At 45.0% G+C, this 21,590-nt stretch overlaps 1 protein-coding gene across 1 annotated transcript in view; it reads left to right on the forward strand.

Annotated features, from left to right (window-relative positions):
* LOC118090601 (sucrase-isomaltase, intestinal-like) overlaps window positions 1-21,590 on the forward strand; it is an 88,327-nt gene that overhangs the window by 36,829 nt on the left and 29,908 nt on the right. Inside the window, exons 8-9 of the mRNA XM_060279398.2 lie at window positions 14,518-14,643; window positions 14,906-15,037. Of these exons, the coding sequence (XP_060135381.2) occupies window positions 14,518-14,643; window positions 14,906-15,037 (258 nt within the window). The remainder of the gene's footprint in view (window positions 1-14,517; window positions 14,644-14,905; window positions 15,038-21,590) is intronic.

Consider the following 21,590-nt stretch of genomic DNA (forward strand, 5'->3'; position numbering starts at 1 on the left):
AAACCTATAACTATTCCCAAACTAACCTTACACCCCCCGAGTACCGGCTCCACCCCACCAATCCAGCAAGTTCCATAGTCAGCAGTCCAGTTATAGTCCTATTAACCCATCCTTACAATCACTACTTCACTTTCCCTTCACCCCACCCCCTGTTTGCAGTCTTTTGCCATCCAGGCCTCCATATCAGACCCCTGAGCTTCTTCTCTTCTCTGCTTAATTTTTCCTTCTTCCCTGTGGTCATTCTGGAGTTCCAGTAAGTCCAGTCGTGCCCCCCTCGAAGGGGAGGCACTCCATCCAACTTTTTGTAGAGTAAAATCATCATTTTTTTCGTGATGGGCTTCATCCTGTGTTAAATCATCACAGTCCTCATCATTGTCATTCCCACATTCATCCTCCTCAGTTTCAAAAGCTTCATCTTCTAGGAAATCATATTCTGTCATCACAATCTGGAATTGTTGCTGTAACACTAGCCGTTGTGTCTCCTCTTGACATAGTTCTATTCTTGCTTCCCACATTAAGGTCAAAACAGTCCGCTGAAACTCAGGCGGGTACCTTTTTGTTGACATAGTTCAGTCCTGTCAAGGTCAAAACTTGTCACATGGGGTGGAATATGATCGCAGTCTATTTTCTCGACTCCATTTTAACAAGCTGGCTGCATTCTTAAAAATAAAGTTCGAACTCACATTTCAAAAGCATATAAACCAAAAAAGAATTTCCAAAAAGTCCAGAGATAAAGATAGAAATAAAATTTAACTATAAATCCTGGTCAGCTCACTGGGTTTTCTGGGCTGCCGGCTCCCGAGAAAAAGAAAGGTCTTTCTTAGTCTTAACTTCATTCTGCAGGGCAATCACAACAGTCTCTCTCCCCTTTTACCCTGCATTTAGGGGAGATTCTCTTTGATGCCTTTGAGGAATCCTTTTAAGTTAAAATCTTCTGTTTACGGCTTCGGGTTTCTGTTTACTGTCTCTTATGTTACCGTGGGGGGGGGGGTGGCTTCCTCTTTTCCCCTCTCTCCCAGGTCCAAATTGTTGCCTTAATTTACATTCCAAAGAATCCAAATTACTCACAGTCTATTCATTTGCTGAGTGTTCTTTGAAGAATTGGCCACCTCCACTTCCCAGACTCGCAGCTTCGCACTCTCAGAGCAGCAATGTCAGCCTGTCCGCCGCGGTTCACCTCCTCGCTCTCGGGGGCTTAAACAAAGCCGATCCGGGGAGGAGAGAGCCTGCTTTTGGCGCCGCCAGGCAAAATCTGTCCCCAAAAAGCTCGATTTGGGGCTTTTAAGGAGGTTTCGTTTCGCTGGAACGATTCCCTCCACCTCTGAAGCGCCGAGGTCCGCTCCGCTGTGCGGACCCCCGTCTGAGCAAGATGGCGTGGTCAACCGGAAGCCCGAAAGTGTAGGATAACACTTGTCCTGGTGCAACACTCTCTAACTACCCTGCAAGCATTGGTAGATAGGTATGGTAGAATTCATAGAATCTCAGAATTGTAGAGTTGGTAGATGGGAAGAACTCTTTATCTTTCCTTCCCTAGGATTTCTTCTCCTTCTTAGCTAAAAATGTTCGCAGCTAATAATCCTGCCGCAAAAGAGTCCTGTGAGATACTATATAGAAGAATAACTGCATTGTGGCATAAACATTTCTTGGCCAGAGCCTGCTTTTGCTTGTGTTTCTTATCCTAAGTGGGCAGATACCTTATATATTGGGGTAATAGATGGAATAGTGGGGCAGCGGGAAGCGTTATTACCTCAGAGAAGCAGCAATGCAAGAGAAGTGCTTCTGCCATTGCAGTGTTCCCACCATAGGAGGTGGGGCCCACAGCCAACTGGTAATGAGTTGGCAAAGCAAGACGCATCGTACACATAAACTCCGAGGGAAGGGCAATTGCTCTCTCCAGAGGGACTAGCCTCTCCCAATGTCTACTCAGCCCAAGTCTGATCATGTCGAAGCCGCACGCGAATTCCAACTCAGCAGTTTCACGCTGACATCTCCCTTTGAAATTTCCCTAGCTGAAATCTGTTGCTGAAGGCCGAACTGGACGTGTGTTTATTAAACGCACACCGTCCCATTTGACTGTATAAAGCAGGGGCTTTTATATTAGAAAAAGTGCACAGGGGAAGGGGAGTGAAGCCCTCAGCTGCTTTACCTCAGAGAGAACAAAGAGTGCTCTGAGGTAAAGCAGCTACTGTAAGGGCTTCACTCCCTTCCCCTGTGCACTTTTTCTAATATAAAAGCCCCTGCTTTATTCCAGGCTGTTCTCTCTCAGCCTAGCTCTAATATTGGAAGTAAGCTAGCAGGGATTATATGGTTCAAGCAGGGGTGTGTAACAGCGGTGAGGGGGTCTTTTTTTATTCTCTCTCCCATGCAATCCTTTTGGAATAAAACATTGCCCCTCTCCATATCCCTGCCTTGCAGCTGAATGAACAAGCATGTTCTATATATATATATACCCATGCACTTCTGATTTCTCGCTGCCCAGAGAGACTGGAATGTTGTTCACTAGTTCCTGGATGCTACCGTTTTTCATTCCTAATTTGTGCCCGTCTGTTGTTCTTTTGTATAGAGACTTGTCTGATTTGGCCAGGCTAGGTGGCAAAGGGGATTGGTGGTGCATGGTGACATATATCATATTAGATAGAACAGGGGTCACCAACCTTTTAGGGCCAGAGGGCACATTTGAAATTTTCAGAAAGTGCCACAGGTGCCAGTCACAAAATGACTGCCCTGAGGTTGTGGCATAACACAAAATGGCTACCGTTAAGGCATGTCACAACACAAAATGGCTGCCGCATCCAAACAGAGAAAGGATCACAAAATGGAATGGTCATCACACATGTATGTATCAACTGCCCCATCAATTGGGGGGGGGGTACCCACATCAGTTAATGCCAGTGTTACAGAGATCAACTCTTTGCACATCTCCTCTGTTCGAAACAGATGGGAAGATGGGTGTCCATTCCTGGCATCCATTGAAATGTGGGCATATTTAAAGGGATCAGTGTAGGAGAGGCTGAGGCAGTGCCCACAGGAGCCGAGCAGCAAAAGCAATCGGTGTCTCATGCATTGTAGATTTTGAGGGGATCTTTTATTTATTTTTATTTAACAAAATTCAACAAACACAACGCTTGATGGGGGAAGACTTTTTGTGGGAGCCATGGGTGCCTCTTTGCCAACTGCCGCATTAGAAAATGTGCCAAGTATAAGCTCTTGCTGGCAGGACCGATGTTGTTTAATCAGGGGATAGTGTTGTTTGTGTAGATATGGTGACAGAATTGGCATCAGGATTATAGCATTGGCTGCTTGCTTAGTCTGCATCTCTGTTAAGTAGTCCACTGTTCATGCCGACTATTTGTTTTTAGAATGGGAGCTGCCTGTAAAGATGGGCAAGCCTTTACTTCAGAGCGAAGGGTCATCTTCTATGAAAAGCCGAAGACCCCGGATGATGTGCTAAAGAGGCTTTAGCTGGGCACTGCCCTGATACTTTCGTTGCAGGATCTGTCCTGTAACAGGTACCTGTCTGGCATTCTTGGTAGGCATCTTCTCTTGCCCAGGAAGAGGGGACACTGCAGTTCTAAGTATGCAACTACGGTGTATGTTTGCAAAGGAATGCCTTTAAAAGCTGACGGCAGAAATTAAGCAAACTGAACTGTTTCACGGTTTCACTCTGGGAGTAAGTGCATTTGTTAAAAATTCTGTCTGTTGAGAAGAAGTAAAGGTGACAACCCCGTCCATTTGAAGTCAAAGAGAATAATTCATAAGCCTCCATTATTTCATAAGTAGAAAAGCTCAATTTTCCTTTTTATTGTTGTTTAGTCGTTTAGTCGTGTCCGACTCTTCGTGACCCCATGGACCATAGCACGCCAGGCACTCCTGTTTTGCACTGCCCCCCGCAGTTTGGTCAAACTCATGTTCGTAGCTTCGAGAACACTGTCCAACCATCTCGTCCTCTGTCGTCCCCTTCTCCTAGTGCCCTCAATCTTTCCCAACATCAGGGTGTTTTCCAAGGATTCTTCTCTTCTCATGAGGTGGCCAAAGTATTGGACCCTCAGCTTCACGATCTGTCCTTCCAGTGAGCACTCCTTTTTAACACCCTTTCAAAACTTACATTAGCCATGCTCTTTCCCAACTTGTAGAAGATGGCATTTATTAATTGTTTAGCTTTTTGTGTTGTTGGCAACACCAGATCTCGTCTCCTCACGCTGTCCGTCAAACATTCTTCTCAGAGTAAATACAGGAATTCTCTTCTAAAGACACAAGAGTAAATAATGTTATAGCATAGGGCTTGGCTATACATAACTGGTTGCTATAATAGAGAGAGGTGTTGTTGTTGTTGTTTAGTCGTTTAGTCGTGTCCGACTCTTCGTCACCCCATGGACCAGAGCACGCCAGGCACTCCTGTCTTCCACTGCCTCCCGCAGTTTGGTCAAACTCATGTTCGTAGCTTTGAGAACACTGTCCAGCCATCTTGTCCTCTGTCGTCCCCTTCTCCTTGTGCCCTCAATCTTTCCCAACATCAGGGTCTTTTCCAGAGAGAGGTAGCGTTAAATAAATGATATAAGATCAGTAGGGCCAAAGAAACTTACTTTCCTTAAAATTAGGTATTTCAAAGATCGGCAGGTAAATTTCACACACATTCCCAAACGTACACAGTGTACATTTGTGGCATGACAAAACGGATGCTTTGATGGGTGGTTGTCGATGACTTATATCATTAGTATCATTCTTAATCTTTGAACTAATTATAGCTGCCTATCAGTAAATATAGGGACCCAGGTGGTGCTGTGGGTTAAACCACAGAGTCTAGGGCTTGATGATCAGAAGGTCGGTGGTTCGAATCCCTGCAACGGGGTGAGCTCCCATTGCTTGGTCCCAGCTCCTGCCCACCTAGCAGTTCGAAAGCACATCAAAGTGCAAGTAGATAAATAGGGACTCCGGTGGGAAGGTAAACGGTGTTTCCGTGCGCTGCTCTGGTTCACCAGAAGCAGCTTTTTCATGCTGGCCACATGACCCGGAAACTGTCTGCGGACAAACGCCGGCTCCCTCGGCCTATAGAGCAAGATGAGCGCCGCATCCCCAGAGTCGGACACGACTGGACCTGATGGTCAGGGGCCCCTTTACCTTTACCTATCAGTAAATATGCCCTGGGTAGCTTACGAAAAAGCACAAAAATAAAAATAGGACATTGAGGCTGCAATCCTATTCACACTTACCTGGGAGTAAGTCCAACTTGAACACAGTGGTGATTACTTCCAAGTAAGAGTTGTGATGTGAGATGTTGATTAATATATTTTATTCAATTACTTTCACTGTCAGTGCCATTGATGGTAACTTTATTTTCTCTTCGTGTTGTACCAGTTATATTGTAATAATAGGAAAACTCCTTGGGAAATTGCCTGTATAAATATAGTAGTCATTCAGAATTTCTCAGGTGAAATCCTAATCAATTAGCAAACCTCTTGGAAGCCTGCCCCTGTTCCCTGATGTCTGAAATTAAAATTTCCCCAACTCAGCAAAGTGGAAGCAACTGAAAAGCTCAGTTTTGATCTCTGTTGGTACCCAGTGGTGGCTTAAATGCTAGCCTTGTGTTTGTGGAAATATAGGGTGGAGCTGTAAAAAAAATAACCTAAGCACCACCTCATATTTCCAGAATAAACTTGTGACAGGCCAGCAGTAATGGATATTGCCCCTGAGTTCTTTGCTATGGTGGAAATCGCAGTAGGAACTCTGAGGAAGTGCTCTGAGGTAATTTCACTGTGGATTTTTTTTTTCTGAAGCCATCTTCCTGGAAACCTTTAAACGCCAGGTGCTATTATTAGAACATTACTCAATTGGTTAATATGTTGACTGCAAATTTTAAAAGCAAGTGATGTGCCAAGGGAGACAATTTAGTTTGTTCAGTCCTGGTATGACCTTTAACCTGCAAATTGGTAGCATTCAATCCCTTCTTATTATTATTATTATTATCCTGCTTCTCTCACAGCTTCTAATTGGGGAGCTGGGGAGAGATGATAATAATTCCTGTATAGGAGAAAAATAAATGCCATTCTGACAGGAATAAGTCTTCACAAACCAACGTGTGTTTTTTTAATTAGCTTCTAGAGTCCTGGGAACAGTAGTTGTTATGGGTGCTGGGAATTATAGCTCTGTGGGAGGATTTTTTCGGGGGGAGCCATGTGCTTTAAATGGATGGTGTAATGTATGTAGTTATGTGCAGAGTACCCAAGGCCAGCCAAGCTACTCTGGCACATAAAGCCAAAATCCCACAAGTTCTACTCCTTCTCCCTAGCTGTAAAATTACAATAACTTAAGTAATTAACCATTTTTTTTGCCCTTTCAAGACTCCTATGATCAGCTACCTGAGGCACTCACCTCACTATGCACTATGGTGGGGCCGGCCCTACCACTTTTCACCATACGTGGCATTGCTTTTTTGCAAAGTGGCCCCACAAAATAAACCTTCCAGCACATAGAAAGCAATCCTACCCAGCTTACAGGCTTCCTCCCTGATTTGTCAACTTCTTTTCAGTGCACTTTTAGGTTTACATAACCTTCACATGAAGAAACAAGTGGCGAACGATAGAAATGATCGCAATGTCCTTAGAGTTAAGATAAGCCAAGAGGGAACATGTTCCAGCGTTTATTTATTAGCAATAATTTTTCAAAACAAAAGCTAATGTATTGTATTGTATTGTTGTGCTCTTTTAGATAGCCTTTTAAAGCCAACATATCCTCTGAATTACACCAATTATTTCTAAACAGATACATTACATTCCCATAAAAATTCAGCTGTGAAGCTTTTTCAGAATTATCCCTTTATGAATGGTCAAATGCAGGAGACAGTTTGCAGGTAGAATTCACACACAAAAATTCCTCTTTGACATTCCCTCATCTCTTTGTTTCAGGCTAGTAGGCTATAGATTTAGTCCTTCCACTGTTTCAGTTATTATTCTTCACCCTCTATTGTACTTTTTTTGCAAATTATTCTATAGTCTTCGTTCTGCCCAGTTTTGCAAAGCGTACCGAAAGCTCTACACTGAGGCTACCTTTCAAGGAAATAAAGCTCTATTTTGGTAACATCAAACGTAAATTCTAGGTCTACTAAATTCTGCTCTGCTTCAGCGGAACCATCTGGAATAAGTGCCAGATGTTGGTTGCTTTATTGGGAAGCTTCAGGGGGATCCATTTGAGAGACCATCTAAGGCGTAATTAGACCAAGGAACATTTGTTTCCCCAGCTGTCCTACTTTTAAATTCTTCTCTTGGACTATTCTGTTAATTCAAAATCAAGTTCACCTTAGATGCTCCAGCCTAATGAACTTGGGAAAGGAATTGTTTTAAAAGTTAAGCTCACCTTGCAAGCAGTTTTCTTGTAATTGTTCAACCCTATATGCTGTTTCCTCAGGGGGGCTCTGGCAGAATATAGCCTTGCCTTAGGTTACATCCGATGTTTACAAGCTCAAGGATGCAGTTACATAACTGAATCTATAACAGGATTATGCATTGGTCACACTGCCTAGAGAAGGACTACTATAGCCCAAACCAGGATGCTCCTAAAGGCATGCTAATGCGGATGAAAAAAGGACACACCCTTGAGCTCTAACATCAATATCAACTCAGCACCTAGTTGGTGAAAAGGTACTGCAGAGGTCTGTCTTGTATATATATATAAAACTGTATCATGTAGAATGGCGGACCTTCCAAGTGTACCTATTTTCCAGAGACAGTCCCAGATTTACAGAAGCCGTCCCAGTTTCTGATTTGAACCCAGAATGTCCCGGTTTTCATCATGACCACCACCACCACCATTATGGAATAGGATCAGGGCTGTCTTAAGCATATGTGGCACCGGGGTGCAAAGATCCGACCGGTGCTCCCCCGGTTGCCCAGTCCCAGGTGCGCAGGAAGGCAGAGGCGGCTGGCCGGCTTAGTGTCTCGCTGGCTCAGTCGCCCCTGAACTCGCTGTGCAGAGCCACCCGCAGCAGAAGAGCCTACTGTGGCGCTCTGACCGACGGGCGGGCTCTTCCCCGGACTCAACTCTCGGGGCCCGGACTCTCGGCCTGGCGCCCCTGAGAGCTCGCTGCCTGGGTGCTCCTCACCCCTAGTGCTTATGGGTAAGATGGCCCTGAATAGGACATTCCTATTTTCATTGGAGAAATGTTGGAGAGTATGGAATGGTAGCTTTAAATCCTGTCCTTCCCTGATATCTCTTTTAAAGATGCCATTCAGAATCCATAAAGTTCCATGTTAGATTTGTTAGTAGTCCTTCTACCATGCAATGTGGCAAAACTGCTTTTAAAATGGAGGAGAGTTGTTTTTTTTATTACTGTATAAAAAAAGCCAACCACCCAGTTTGTGGTATGACATGGAGATCACATGTTCGAAGAAAAATGATTCTACTGGGTTAGAGAAGTGTGTGTGTGTGTTTAAGCAGCTTTTTAAACCCCAGCTCTCATATGAAGCCAGTTTGTGTACCTCATCTACTTTGTAAAATAAAAAAATTCCTTCAGTAGCACCTTAAAGACCAACTAAGTTTATATTTTGGTATGAGCTTTCGTGTGCATGCACACTTCTTCAGATCAGAAGTGTGCATGCACACGAAAGCTCATACCAAAATATAAACTTAGTTGGTCTTTAAGGTGCTACTGAAGGAATCTTTTTATTTTGCTTCGACTCAGACCAACACGGCTACCTACCTGTAACTCATCTACTTTGTGTACTTCATCGTCTTGGTTCCTTTCCATTTAATTAAGTAAAGTTAAGCCTGATATATGTCTGACCATTTCCTGATACCAGTATAGGAAGCTGTCCCAGATGTCCCACGTGCTGTATCTGGCGTTGAGCTCAATATTTCAAAGCTTTGAACCTAGTATATAGGTTGAGGGAGAGAACCTATCCAGGGACGTGGGTGGTGCTGTGGTCTGAACCACTGAGCCTAGGTCTTGCCGATCAAAAGGTCGGCGGTTCGAATCCCCGCGACGGGGGTGAGCTCCCATTGCTTGGTCCCATCTCCTGCCCACCTAGCAGTTCGAAAGCACGTCATAGTGAAAGTAGATAAATAGGTACCATTCCGGCGGGAAGGTAAATGATGTTTCCGTGCCCTGCTCTGGTTTCAGTGTTCTGTTTCGCCAGAAGCGGCTTAGCCATGCTGACCACATGGCCCGGAAAAACTGTGGTCAAACGTCAGCTCCCTCGCCCAGTAAAGCAAGATGAGCGCCGCAACCCCAGAGTCATTCGCGACTGGACTTAACTGTCAGAGTTCCTTTACCTTTAGACAACCTACCCACCCAATAGGCGAATAATGTTTCTTCCACATTGGAAATTTCCAGTCTTATTATGCAGGGTTGGCAAGCACCTTTGTGGGTTCTGTGGAACATATAGTTGCCCTGTGGTGGCATCAGCAATAGAATCGTGTTGTCCATGGTTTCCAAACCAACCTGACACTCTGAATTTAGGTCATGTCTGCACGCACTTAAATTGTGTGGCTCCCCCCAGAAAATCCTAGGAACTGTAGTGCGTTAAGGGTGTTGGGAATTGCAACTCTGTGAAACGTAAGCTACAGTTTTTCAGGACTCTTTGGCGGAAGCTATGTGCTTTAAATATATGGTCTGGATGTGACTTAAGATATGTAATGTCATTCAGGGGTGGTACTTAGTGTTTGGGAACACATACCCCCAAATATTTAGCAGCAGGGTACATTGAGGCCCTTCAGTCATCGAGAGGAAGCATTAATGCTGTGAGAAAGACTTTCAGTGCTGGAGTCTTTCTCTGAACTCCCGCTGAACTCTTTCTCCTGCAGAAGTATTACTGAGAAGCTTAGTTTGATCATGCCCTGAGACTATGCATGCATTTTGCCATTGCTCTTGCCAGGAACCTGAGAAAGCCAGGGAAACTCAGAGGTTCCTGCCAAATAGCCTCCCAATACCAGCTGCTGCAACGGGGCGGGTAGGGGGAGGCGTCCCAGCTCTAACATATATGTTTAACAAATTGCATAGGTGCAAGCCTAATAAGTCCCTGTAACGTCTCCCAAGTCTAAAGCAAGCGGACACCCCGCCCTTTGCATTAATTAATTCTGGAGTCTGGACAGTAATGGAAGCGGCTTCTAGCAAGCCTCTTCTCCTGGGAATTCCAGCAAGCCTCTTCCCCCACCCCACAGTCACCTGGCTGTGAGTTCCGCCACTATGTGGTGGGAATCTTGTACTGATAGGTCTGTAACAACCCAGTACTTGATTATTATTATTATTACGTTAAAAGGGTTCACTAAGGGCCAAGTAGCACACCATGGTAGAAGCATAAGTTGCAGCTATCCCGTTGTTCTTCCTTTAATGAATTATAGGTGAGGGGGGTATTTATTGGGACCACAGCATACACAAAGGAGGTTGATCCCTTCCTCCTCCAAACATGATTGGGACAAAAGACACACCCTCTTCTTGTACGGCTGTGATGCTTAGAAAGTAAGTTCCCATTAGTGCCAAGAAGTAAAGCGATTTTTTGTCTTCCAGCTTTCTAGTCAATGAGTGCAAAAGCACTGAAATAAATAAAAAGAACTAGGCAGATTTTAAATGACATAATTACATTTTTTGTTCATATTCCCTACAATAAACTCACAACATTTTTAATCACAACATTTTTGGCTAAGGGACGGTGTCGGATTTACGTATAAGCTAAACAAGCTACAGCTTAGGCCCCCCAAAAAATTAAAGGGAAAAAAACTGGATGTACATTTCCAAAATATAAGATAAAAAACAAATAAAATAAAACCTACATACAGCAACAGTGTTTTGTGTTGTGTAGGCTCCTATGATGTAAGTAATGGGCCCCGCCTGCTAGCCTGTTCCCTAAACTGGTTTTCTCATTTCTATATACAGTGGTACTTTAGTTCTCAAACTTAATCAGTTCCGGAAGTGTGTTTGTTGTTGACAAAGGACAGCTGGACATATAAAGGGCCCCATTACCTTCAGTAGCTTAGGGCCTCATTAAACCTAAATCCGGCCCTGCTAAGGGACAGTAGAGCTTTGAGTCATAACTAACTGTGTACATAGATGGGAGGTTACCTGTTAGCTTTCAGTATCGGCAGCCAGGTGAAAAGTGCATTCAACGCTGAAAACCTCTATAACTGGTTCCTCCCTGCTCCACCCAAAAAACCACATAGCTTTCCAAAGCTCTTCTTACTAATTCTTTCCATAACGAGCCAACTTCTCATTTCTTATCTTGAATTATTCTGATTAGTAGCTGAACACCTGTACATTGCTAGGGTTTTGATAAAGCTGCAAGAGTTCAGTTTTATGGTATCCAGTTGCACTTGCAACGTAAGATTAAAAGATTATATACTATATATAAGATAGCAATCTTAAAAGTGCTTTGGCATTTGGAGAAACTTGCGGTTGTCCGCAGCTCATCCCTGTGGGTGGCAAAGCCATCTTGTGTGATGGTTTCAAGGAGCGCACACTTGTTATTTTGCTATTCAAAATGCTTAGTTATACCAAATCAAGTGCCTGAACTATGAGTAGTCGATTGCAATCAGCTGAGCTTTTTTTTGTGTGTGTGTGTCTGACCTGAGGAGTTGAATGCAAATAATTAAAACTCAGAGAGCTCTGAATAAACACCAACCTTTCGATGAGGTAGCTTAGCAGACTGTGGCATTAAAAATAGTATCATTCTGGGCTGGAAAGTTCAAAATGTTGTATTGATTTAATTAAAGGCTTGCTAATTGGCAATGGCTATGAAGAAACTGGGGACTGGACTGAGCCAGTATGTGGAAGAAAAATCAGGGTATTTTTTTCCAACATTTAATTAGCGGGACAGTATTGCTATACAAATGCATGGAACAGCCACCTGTCAATGGGAACAGCTAAATATGGTCTCTTCAATGTGCCATTTAGACTTGAACTTTAGAAGGGGGTAATGAAGGGGGCGACTTTTCAGGGGGCATGCAGCCCCCTGATCCCAGAGGCGACTCCCTGGTAGTTCGGAGCTGGCACCGCCTTCCCAGGTAGGATGCCAGGGGTCTCCGTCTACCCAAGCCTAGTGTCCAATCCTGCCTGTGGAGGTGTTGCTAGGGGGTGGCCAGGTAAGGGGAGGGACTGTCTGGCTCACACAATAGAATTTGAATCTTACCTCCAAGCATCAGTTGGTTCCAGAGCTTCTCCCACCCTCCACACCCTCATTCAAGTTCTTTTGCAGGTTAACATTTTCTCTACAGCAGGCACGTCCAACAGGTAGATCGTGATCTACCGGTAGATCACTGGACATCTGTGGTAGATCACTGGGGCCCCCCAAGAAGCTCAACAAGTTTGGCTCCCCCCCCCAAAAAAAGCTCAACATTTTTGCCCTGGACCCCAAAAACACGTGGCTTTCCCCTCCCTAAAAAAAGTTCAACAATTTCAACCTGAACCCCCCAAAATGGGCCTTCCTCCTTCCTAAAAAAAGCAAAAAAGCTCATCAACTTTGACCTGAACCCCAAAAAGGGGATAGATTACTGCTAGTTTTTAACTCTGTGAGTAGATCTCTATCTCTTGGAAGTTGGCCACCCCTGCTCTACAGGTTCTCGGGTGCTGCTACATCAAGGCCGCTGTTGAAGGGTCGGAAATGAATTTTCCTGCATTGGCAGGTTTCGCCTTTCCCGTAGCAATACCGTACGTCACAACTTTGGCAGTGTCAGGCCTTGGGCAGAATTCTTTGGCGATTTTCCTAGAGGGAGGGGCGTGAGGCGGAGACCTCACCCCCTTTGCGGCAACAAGATTGGGGTATTGGGGGAAGCCTTGATCTTGCCAAAAGGCGTCATCACTTCCCCCTTCCAGCGGCGGCGAACAGGGGGCGGGCTCTCTCTGCTTGAACATATGTTCTCCAGAGCCAGCCCCAACCCCCATACATGTGGATAACCCCGACGCCTCCCAGAACCCTGGCTGGGGACTGGGAAGGATAACGCCCAATGCCTGAGCCAAGGTCTCCCTACATCTGAATCTTAATAAAGTTGTGGCCAATTTGAATCCCATAGCATGTTGTTATGCGTCTTTATTCCGCTCAGCGGGTCACCGGGGGATTTGGGGGACTCCACCTGTCCACGCAAATTGAAACAACTAGGGTATGGACTATAGCAGGAGCAAGAAGGTAGTTTTAGTATATTCCAGGCACAGCTGAGGCTTGTATTGGAAAGAAAGAGGCAGACACCAGTCACTGGGTGAAATTAGGACACAATTTTGTTTCTTTACAGGCCTGAAAAGGGGGCTGCAGCATCTGCTTCCCCACCGCAAAACACCCACTGCTGAAGTGATCAGTGATGTTTATACCCCAAGATGAAAATCCATGTGTTTCCCATCATCTGATAAAAGCCTGAACAAATATGCATTGGGTGAAGAAAATAGGAAGGGAATGCTTTCCCTCCCACTTTGTCCTATTCAGCCTCTGATTCAAGGCTACGGAAGTAGCAAGGACTGCAAAATCAGGCTTCTGTAGGCTGGCTATATTTGAGGTGGAAAATCCATCAGAAGGTGACCTTAACTCCTGTATACAGTTCTATAACAATATTTTAATCTGGTGAATTACTAATTACTAGAATGGCAAAATGTTGAGAGGCAAAATCAGCTCATGGTGGCTATTCCACAATGCTGGCTTTGAGACATTTTGGCACCTCTGTTGAAAACGATACTTCATCCGATTTCCACCCACCCTACTCGGTAATCATAGATTAAGAGGAGGGAAAGTGCTCTCCTTCAGGGTGGAATCTTCTGCTCAACAAAGCTGCTTCTTGATAATGCTGGTTGTGTTCCTGCTCTTCAAAAGAGCTATTGTGTGAATATTCCTTGTGGTACTTGCATCTTTGTGACATCTTACTTGTTTAAAAGGCCTCTAATCAGCTTCCCTAGCTATCTTGCCTGCTCAAAGTGCAGAGAAAAACTAACACACTACTAAAATAGATTTGAAAAGTATTTTTTACAGAAACAAGGTTTGCAATCCTGTGCACACTACCTAGCATCAAGTCCCCTTGAACTCACCACTTCTGAGTAGAAATATATGCTCACTCTCCACAGATCGTGACACTAGACTCTTGCTTTGTTGCCTGATGAAGTGATAATTTCCCCACAGTTCCAAGGTCTGTACTACAAAGAATAGAATTACAGTGGAACCTTGGTTTTTGAGTGTCTCGGAAGCTGAATGTTTCAGAAGCCAAACACCGAAAACCCGGAAGTAATTGCTTCCATTTTCGAACGCGCCTCGGAAGTCAAACGGCTCCCGCTGCATGTTTTTCTTTTTTTCTCGATGGATTTTGCTGACCGCCGATTGCTACTTAGTTTTTGAATGCCTTGGAAGTCAAACGGTCTTCCGGAACAGATTATGTTCGAAAACCGAGGTTCCACTGTAGCACTTTGCTGAGTGTAACACACCTGTTAAATTTACCCGAGTTTCATATTAACAGAAAGAACTAAAATATCTAAATTTCTCTGTCACTGTATGAGATTCTCCAGCACGCTTTAAAAAACCAAAAAACCGAAATGTCCTGGTTCTGTTTTTTACTTTTAAGGCTATTGGACGACCACATCTTCCTCCCTACTGGTCTCTGGGGTACCAGCTCTCACGATGGGGATATCCTGACATTGGTGCAGTAGAACAGGTTGTAAAGCGCATGGCACAGTATGGCATCCCCTACGTAAGTGGACATTTTGCAATGTGCATTTAAATTGGTTTCCCAGGGGAAAACAATGAACAAGAACAGATTGTATTTCTAAAAGAATAGTATTGATAATGTTTGTTGGTATTATATTAATTGTATAATTAATGATAATTAATTGTATAAATGGGATAATTTCTGTACCAGCTTTTATTATGGTATCAGCCTGAGCAAAAACGTAAAACTTAACATTTGTGCTTTAATCTTCTCAAACACAACATATTTCTGTTGCAATTGCCAGGATGTCCAGTACGGAGACATTGACTATATGGACCGTAAGCTGGACTTCACATATGACAAAGAAAAGTATGCTGGCCTACCGGAATTCATGCAAGAGTTGAAGAAGGATGGATTGCATTATGTCATTGTTCTGGTAAATGAGCTTTCATTCATACGACTTGCTATATGAATTGTGGCATTGAAACAAAGATTCTCTCCTCTACTTTCTTTTATAACAGGATGTCCCGTCCCGTCCGGGTAATGCACATTGTACTCTCAGTATGCTCTATTCAGTTTTTTTCTTTTTCTTTTTGGGGGGTCCCTAGTGAAAATATGAGAATGGGAGGGGTGGGAAGTGAGTGAGTACTGTGTGGAACAGGAAGAAAACACAACACCATTATGGATGGGGGTGGGGAATGCTTTTACAGCAGGGATTGAGGGACATCAGGCCTGGAGGCCACATGAAGTCCTTTAAGCCTTTCTCTCTCTCTCTCTGGCTCTCAGGACTTACCGCTCATTGGCCCCTCTCTCTGCCTTCCTCAAGTGCCTCACTGGAATGTATCCTCTTGCATCCAATGCCCTGCCTGCTTTTGGCCCCGCCCCCATTGGCATGGCACCCCCAGAATGCTCCCCACAGGGGAATGCGACCCTTGGGTTTGAAAAAAAAACCTCCCCATCCCTGCTATGCAAAAATTATGTTTATATCCAGCTCGTTGTATCTCTCTCTGTGAGGGTCTGCATGAATATGGAAAAAGGAATTTCCTGACTACCTCGAACCCACTAAAACCACTGCTTTGGATTTTGTAAGGGCAGGAGGAAGTATGGTACATTGGTTGTCGTGATCATAATCTGTTCAGAAGGCAGAAGGGAGTTCTTAGGCCATCTTGTGCCCTTTAAAGCCAACTCATGTTACCAGAATGGTGTGGGAGCTACTTTTGTGAAGCTAGATTCGTTACTGCTCTGGAAATGTCTGTTGGGAGGAGACACTGAGAGTGGCCAAGTGACATAGTTCCTGTTCATGTCAGCCTCAGGGGAACCACATCCCTCTGACTGTCACGGATGCTCAGATGAAATGTGCAGCATAAATGCACAAAACATTATTATAACGCTAGCCTAATAGTTTCCCTCTAAATGCTAGCCCAATATTTCATCTCTAATTCAGAATCCATAAGCATGCCAGAAAACACAGTTATTCAGTTTAGTAAATCCATCACCAAAGGAAACACATTAAGAATTCTTAATGCATCCTGCAGACTAATAGGACCTGGTGTTATAATTGCAAGAATACCGATTAAAGCTGAGGAGCACTTTTTGCTTTCTCTCAAGAGCTGTGCTGATGAAAACATGTCAAAAATGGGTCTTTACTTAGAATGGAAGGGGGCATAATCTAGGGACAGATGCAAATGTTCTCAGCCACAGCTGCCTCTGTGAGCTGCTAGGAGGAGGGAGACGGTCTGCTCCCCTATTCTAGAGACCAATACATGCAGAATAATCTTATTCCCTTATTAGGAGGTGTGCGTGTGGATGGCAAACGCATTTCAGTGTCAAGTGCAAGCTAGTAATGACTGACCAGGAGAGGGATGTGGTGGTTTTGATGAACAGCTCGGTGAAAACAGGGTTGTGGTGTAGCTGCTGTGAAAATGGCAAATTCCCTGCTAGGGATCATTAGCAAAGCAATCAAGAACGAAACCGCCATCTGAAAAATGAATTGCTAGGAAAGGTGTGGCATAGGACAATCAAAATTATTATGAATCTGGAGCAACTCTCCTATGAAGAAAGTTCATCATGTTTGGAGCTTTTTAGCCTAGATACAGTGTTTTGCAAACTTGGGTCTTCAGCTGTTTTGGAACTACAACTGGCACCATCCCTAGCTAGCAAGACCAGGGATGATGGGAATTGTAGTCCATAAACAGCTAGGGACCCACGTTTGAGGAACACTGGCTAAGAAGAAATGTAAGTTAAGGGGGAGGGACATGCTACGGGTGACTTTAAAAGAGAATTGGACAACTTCATGGAGTATAAGGCTGTGTTCTACCAGTTGCTTGGAATCATGAGTGGTGAGGGTGCAATAGCAGTGATGCCTTGCTTGGGGGGCTTTCCATGGGCATCTGGTTCTCAACTCTGAGAACAGTGTCCTGAACTAAATGGGCATTTTGACTGACCCGGCAAGGCACTTGCTATGTTCTGCCTACGCATCTATGATAATTAAGTCAACGCATAAAGCCAAATTAGCTATGTAGTTGTACCCATAATCTTACCTTCCAAGTCCCGGACTGCAGAATCCGGGACAAGCAGCCGTGTGACACCGGAAGTTGCGTCGACGTAACTTCCGGTGTCGCTTTGCCCCTCTATGGGAACCAAAAATGGCCGCCGCCGGCTTCGAAAGCCGCTTGTACGCATGTCAGGAAGTGCGTCTGCGCAACTTCCGGTGTCGCTCCGCCCATCTATGGGCACCAAAAATGGCCGCCGCCGACACCGGAAGTCGTGTCTATGCACTTCCGGACATGTGTAGATGCGACTTTTGAAGCCGGCGGCGGCCATTTTTTGTGCCCATAGAAGGGCAAATCGGAAAGAAAAAAATGTCCGCCGGCAGGAGAAAATAATGGAGAAAAACGGTAGACGAAGTGATACGGGAGACTAACGGGAAAAGGTAAGTAAAAACGGGGGTTTCCCGGGGAACACGGGATACTTGGCAGCTATGCATAATGTATCAAAGATTTTGAGTTTCCCTTTAAGGTCAGGTTCCTCTATTTATCTTTGATCGTGTTGAACTCCCAATGAGCAGTGACTATCGGCCCGTTTGTGTTGTCCTTCTGAACAAGCCTCCACATTGTGAAATGCACCAGCTTCCTCTGGACATTGGATTTAGGAGAACGGGGATATTTCTTGGAGCGGATGGTGGGGTGGCCATGTTCTTCTGACCTCCTGACAGCTGAGTTACTGCTGCTTAGTGGAGGGAGATGGGTGAGGCGATGGAGAGGCAGCACAAAGCAAACATGTGAGCGGAACCAATCTGCTGCCTGTTGTGTTCATGCATTTGCACCATGCCAGCCTCCCACCACTTTGCTCCTCCGAGTTAGAAGCTATAACTCAGCTGTTGGGAAGTCAGGTAAGCACCACCATGCTATTCACTACTGACATCTTGGAGAAGTGGAGGCAAATTTGGATGCAGCATTCGCCTCATAAAAATCACTGTTGTGTGTTTTTTTAAACGTGAGTGTATCATGTGAAAAATATATGAGGCAATTTCAGTCGCTCTTGGCTACCACCCCTTTGCCTCCTGGCAATCCCTCCCCTAAGAATGTCAGGGCTTACTCATCATCCTTTGCTGCCTGCCTTGAACAATGGCCCCATTTTCGCCTCTGACTTATTCTGAGTCAGAGCAAATGCATTGTTTCCCTACAAAGGTTGATGTTCTAAAAGTAACAATGGTTATCAAGCAGAATGATAAACATCTATTCCAGCAGAATAACTTTAATGAGGAAGGTTGCCTGCTCTTCATCAACCCCCACGGAAAAGAGAATCCTTTGCAACAGCAAATGGAAACAATTTAGAATTCACTAAACAATTAAAAACAATATTCAGGAACTTTGGCATACAAAAAACCAGGGGTGAGATTAATTCTGAAATGGTATGTTACAAGCCTGGGTGTATGATCTTGAGGACTAGGACATTAAGGATTTAAGATCAGTCCCACTGAGGTTGAACATGGTGGGATTTACTTCTGAGCAAACATGCTCAGGTTTGGACTGTTTGCTCCCAGTATGAATGGGATCTGGTTTGGTCAAATGTTGCTTATTTACAGTAGCCCCCACTGCATGCACTGGGGGGAAAAGTGCATTATTCTTGAGTATCTGTTTATCCTCTTCTGCCAAAGAAATCAGGCCAGGTTACGCTTCCAGAGCCGGACCTTTAACTCCAGCAAAAGAAATGCATTGTTGGTGTGCCATTCAGACAATTCTCTGGACCCTTTCCTAAGCTATTCTGACAGTCTCTAATATGGCACTCATCCCCTGAGGAATAGGTAGGAGCATGTGAAAAAGGCACAAAGTTTATTTGGAATGCAAAATCAGTCACCAGAGCCTTTTGTTCTCCTTGGTGTGAGGCTGGAGCTGCATAATGTATTAGATTTATGCACTACAATAACACTTTTGGCTACGAGATATCAGAGGTTCAGATTAGGTGTAGATAATTAAACTGAGTTGTTTTAGAGTGTTAATGTCCCCTGGGTATCACCTGCCTGGGTTTTAATTACTACGTAAGGGCAGCACTTTTTTAAAAAAAAAACACCACACCTGAGGGGTTTTGTGTAAGCACACCTACTGAACGCTTGGACTCCTCAAGTCTGTAGGTGCCATGCTTTTTCCCCCACTTGAAAGTATTGTACAGTCTGCCAGAAATAAGAGTATTGTGCCCAAAAGCACAGTATTTATCGTAAAAGATTATTTTTTTCAAAAAACGAGACAAACTGAGCCGTTATTTAGTTATTAGGAAAGGAATGGAATGAGATTAAAGGCTCAATTCTATGACCTGCTCTTAGCACTTACATGTTTAGGAGTGTGCCTGCTGTGTTGGAACGATCTCATGTGTTGGCATTGTGCTGGTACAATAAGCCACGCCAGGACGTCACACTGGTGCAACAGTGTGGCTCAGAGCTCCCGTGCCACCACCGCTAGTGTGGCATTGTGCAATGCTCTTACGTGGCAATTAATTGGATGGAAAGGAAATTCAGGACAGGTGAAAGAATGTGCTTCTGCACACAGTGCTATGGAATTTGCTCCTACAAGAGACAGCAACGACAATAAACTTGGATGGGTTTAAAAGAAGATTAGACACATTTGTGGAGGGTAAGGCTGTGTTTTACATCCCTGGTTTTCAACATCACGATATATTGCTGATATATAATTATGTCTGAAATAAGGATGGAACTATGTGGAGGTGAACAGTAGGACTGAATGAGATCTGATTTTCAACTTCATGATATGTCACCTGCTAAACATCACGATATACTGATATTTCACAATGTCTAAAAAAAAGGATGGAGCTATGTAGAGGCACTGGCTGGTTTCAGGTCCCGCCCCCCCCCACCCCCACATTGTTATTTGTGCATAGCGCACACATAAGCACACATCATGATTCACAATATATTGCCAGGTCAAAAATGATGAAACCAATATCATGAGATGGACTACACAGATATGAAAAATGCTATAAAAAGATTGCTATAAAAATATAGCTCCCAATGCAATTTAGCAGTGGTGCAGTTAGATGCTTTCTTGCTTGCTTTACTTTCCAAACCCCTTGGTCCCTTGGAAACAAGATAATCTCAATAGTTTGTCACTAGAAGATTAATCGTAAAGAACCCTAATGTGGCTCATGCCAAATCACAATTCATTCTCATGGCAAACCGTTCAGGCAGCGTGTGTTACATTTGCGAAGTGCAGCCATACCCAGTGCCAGGGGTGTAGCCAGGGTGAAAATCAGGGGGGGGCAAGGGGCGGGGAGCAAGGGCCGGGGCCAAGGGGCGGGGGCGGGGCCACATAGGAAGGGACGAGGGGGAGCCAGGATCAGCCCGAAATCGGGCTGCTCCGACTCCCTCCTCCCCCTCCGCGATAGGAAGGGACGAGGGGGAGCCAGGATCAGCCCGAAATCGGGCTGCTCCGACTCCCTCCTCCCCCTCCACGATAGGAAGGGACGAGGGGGAGCCAGGATCAGCCCGAAATCGGGCTGCTCCGACTCCCTCCTCCCCCTCCACGATCGGAAGGGACGAGGGGGAGCCAGGATCAGCCCGAAATCGGGCTGCTCCGATCCCCTCCTCCCCCTCTGCAATCGCTGGGGCAGGTGGAGGGAAAGCCCCAGAGCCGCGCAAAGCGGTTGCCTGGCTTTCCCTCCGCCCGCCCCACAGCCAGCCGGCTAGAAGGGACGTCTCCCTTCTCCCTTGCTGGCTGTGGGGCGGAGGGAGGGAAAGCCAGCCAAATGCTTTGCGCGGCTCTGGTGCTTTCCCGCCGCCCGCCCCACAGCCAGCCAGGGAGAAGGGAGACGGCACCGGGCGGGCAGTGGGGCAGGCTGGCCAGTGGCCCTGCTTCTAGGGGGGGCAATTGCCCCCTCCTGCCCCCCCTGCCTACGCCCATGCCCAGTGCACAGTTTGAAGGTGCACGATGTGACAACTTCCTAAGTATTGGCTTCATTTGGTGATCAAGTTTTTAAGTTTCTTAGAAATTCTCCATTCAAGAAGGAAAGTTTAAATTCCAATAAATACTCTGGTGTTCTAAGAGTCAGCAGTCCAGTGCCAACAGGATTTTTCTGGATTCACACTTTGACTGATAAGCTTCTTCTCTCTCCCTTTTCATGGCCTCTTCTGTAATAATGTTCTCTGCTGGCAACCTGGTAGCTTCCACTCAGAAGTGGCCCAAGCAATTTCATACGTGATGGGAATAATCCAAATGGCATCTCCATGGTGGTTAATAATATGGTGACAAAATGTGGTAATAATTAATTAATTGGACATTTGCCACCATTTAATGGTACCCCCCCAAACCCGCTGCGTGTTGAGATTGGCTGCTTCATCTTGCCTAATGGTAGGGCTGGTCCTGCTTCCATCTTTGGCATTCTGGTAGCCTACCAATAGTTTCTTCCATGCCATCATTTGGAAATACAGTGGTACCTCGGTTTAAGTACACAATTGTTTCCAGAAGTCTCTACTTAAC

The sequence above is a fragment of the Zootoca vivipara genome, chromosome 9, assembly GCF_965207765.1.
Source record: "Zootoca vivipara chromosome 9, rZooViv2.hap1.1, whole genome shotgun sequence".
In the NCBI taxonomy this organism is placed as follows: Eukaryota; Metazoa; Chordata; class Lepidosauria; order Squamata; family Lacertidae; genus Zootoca; species Zootoca vivipara.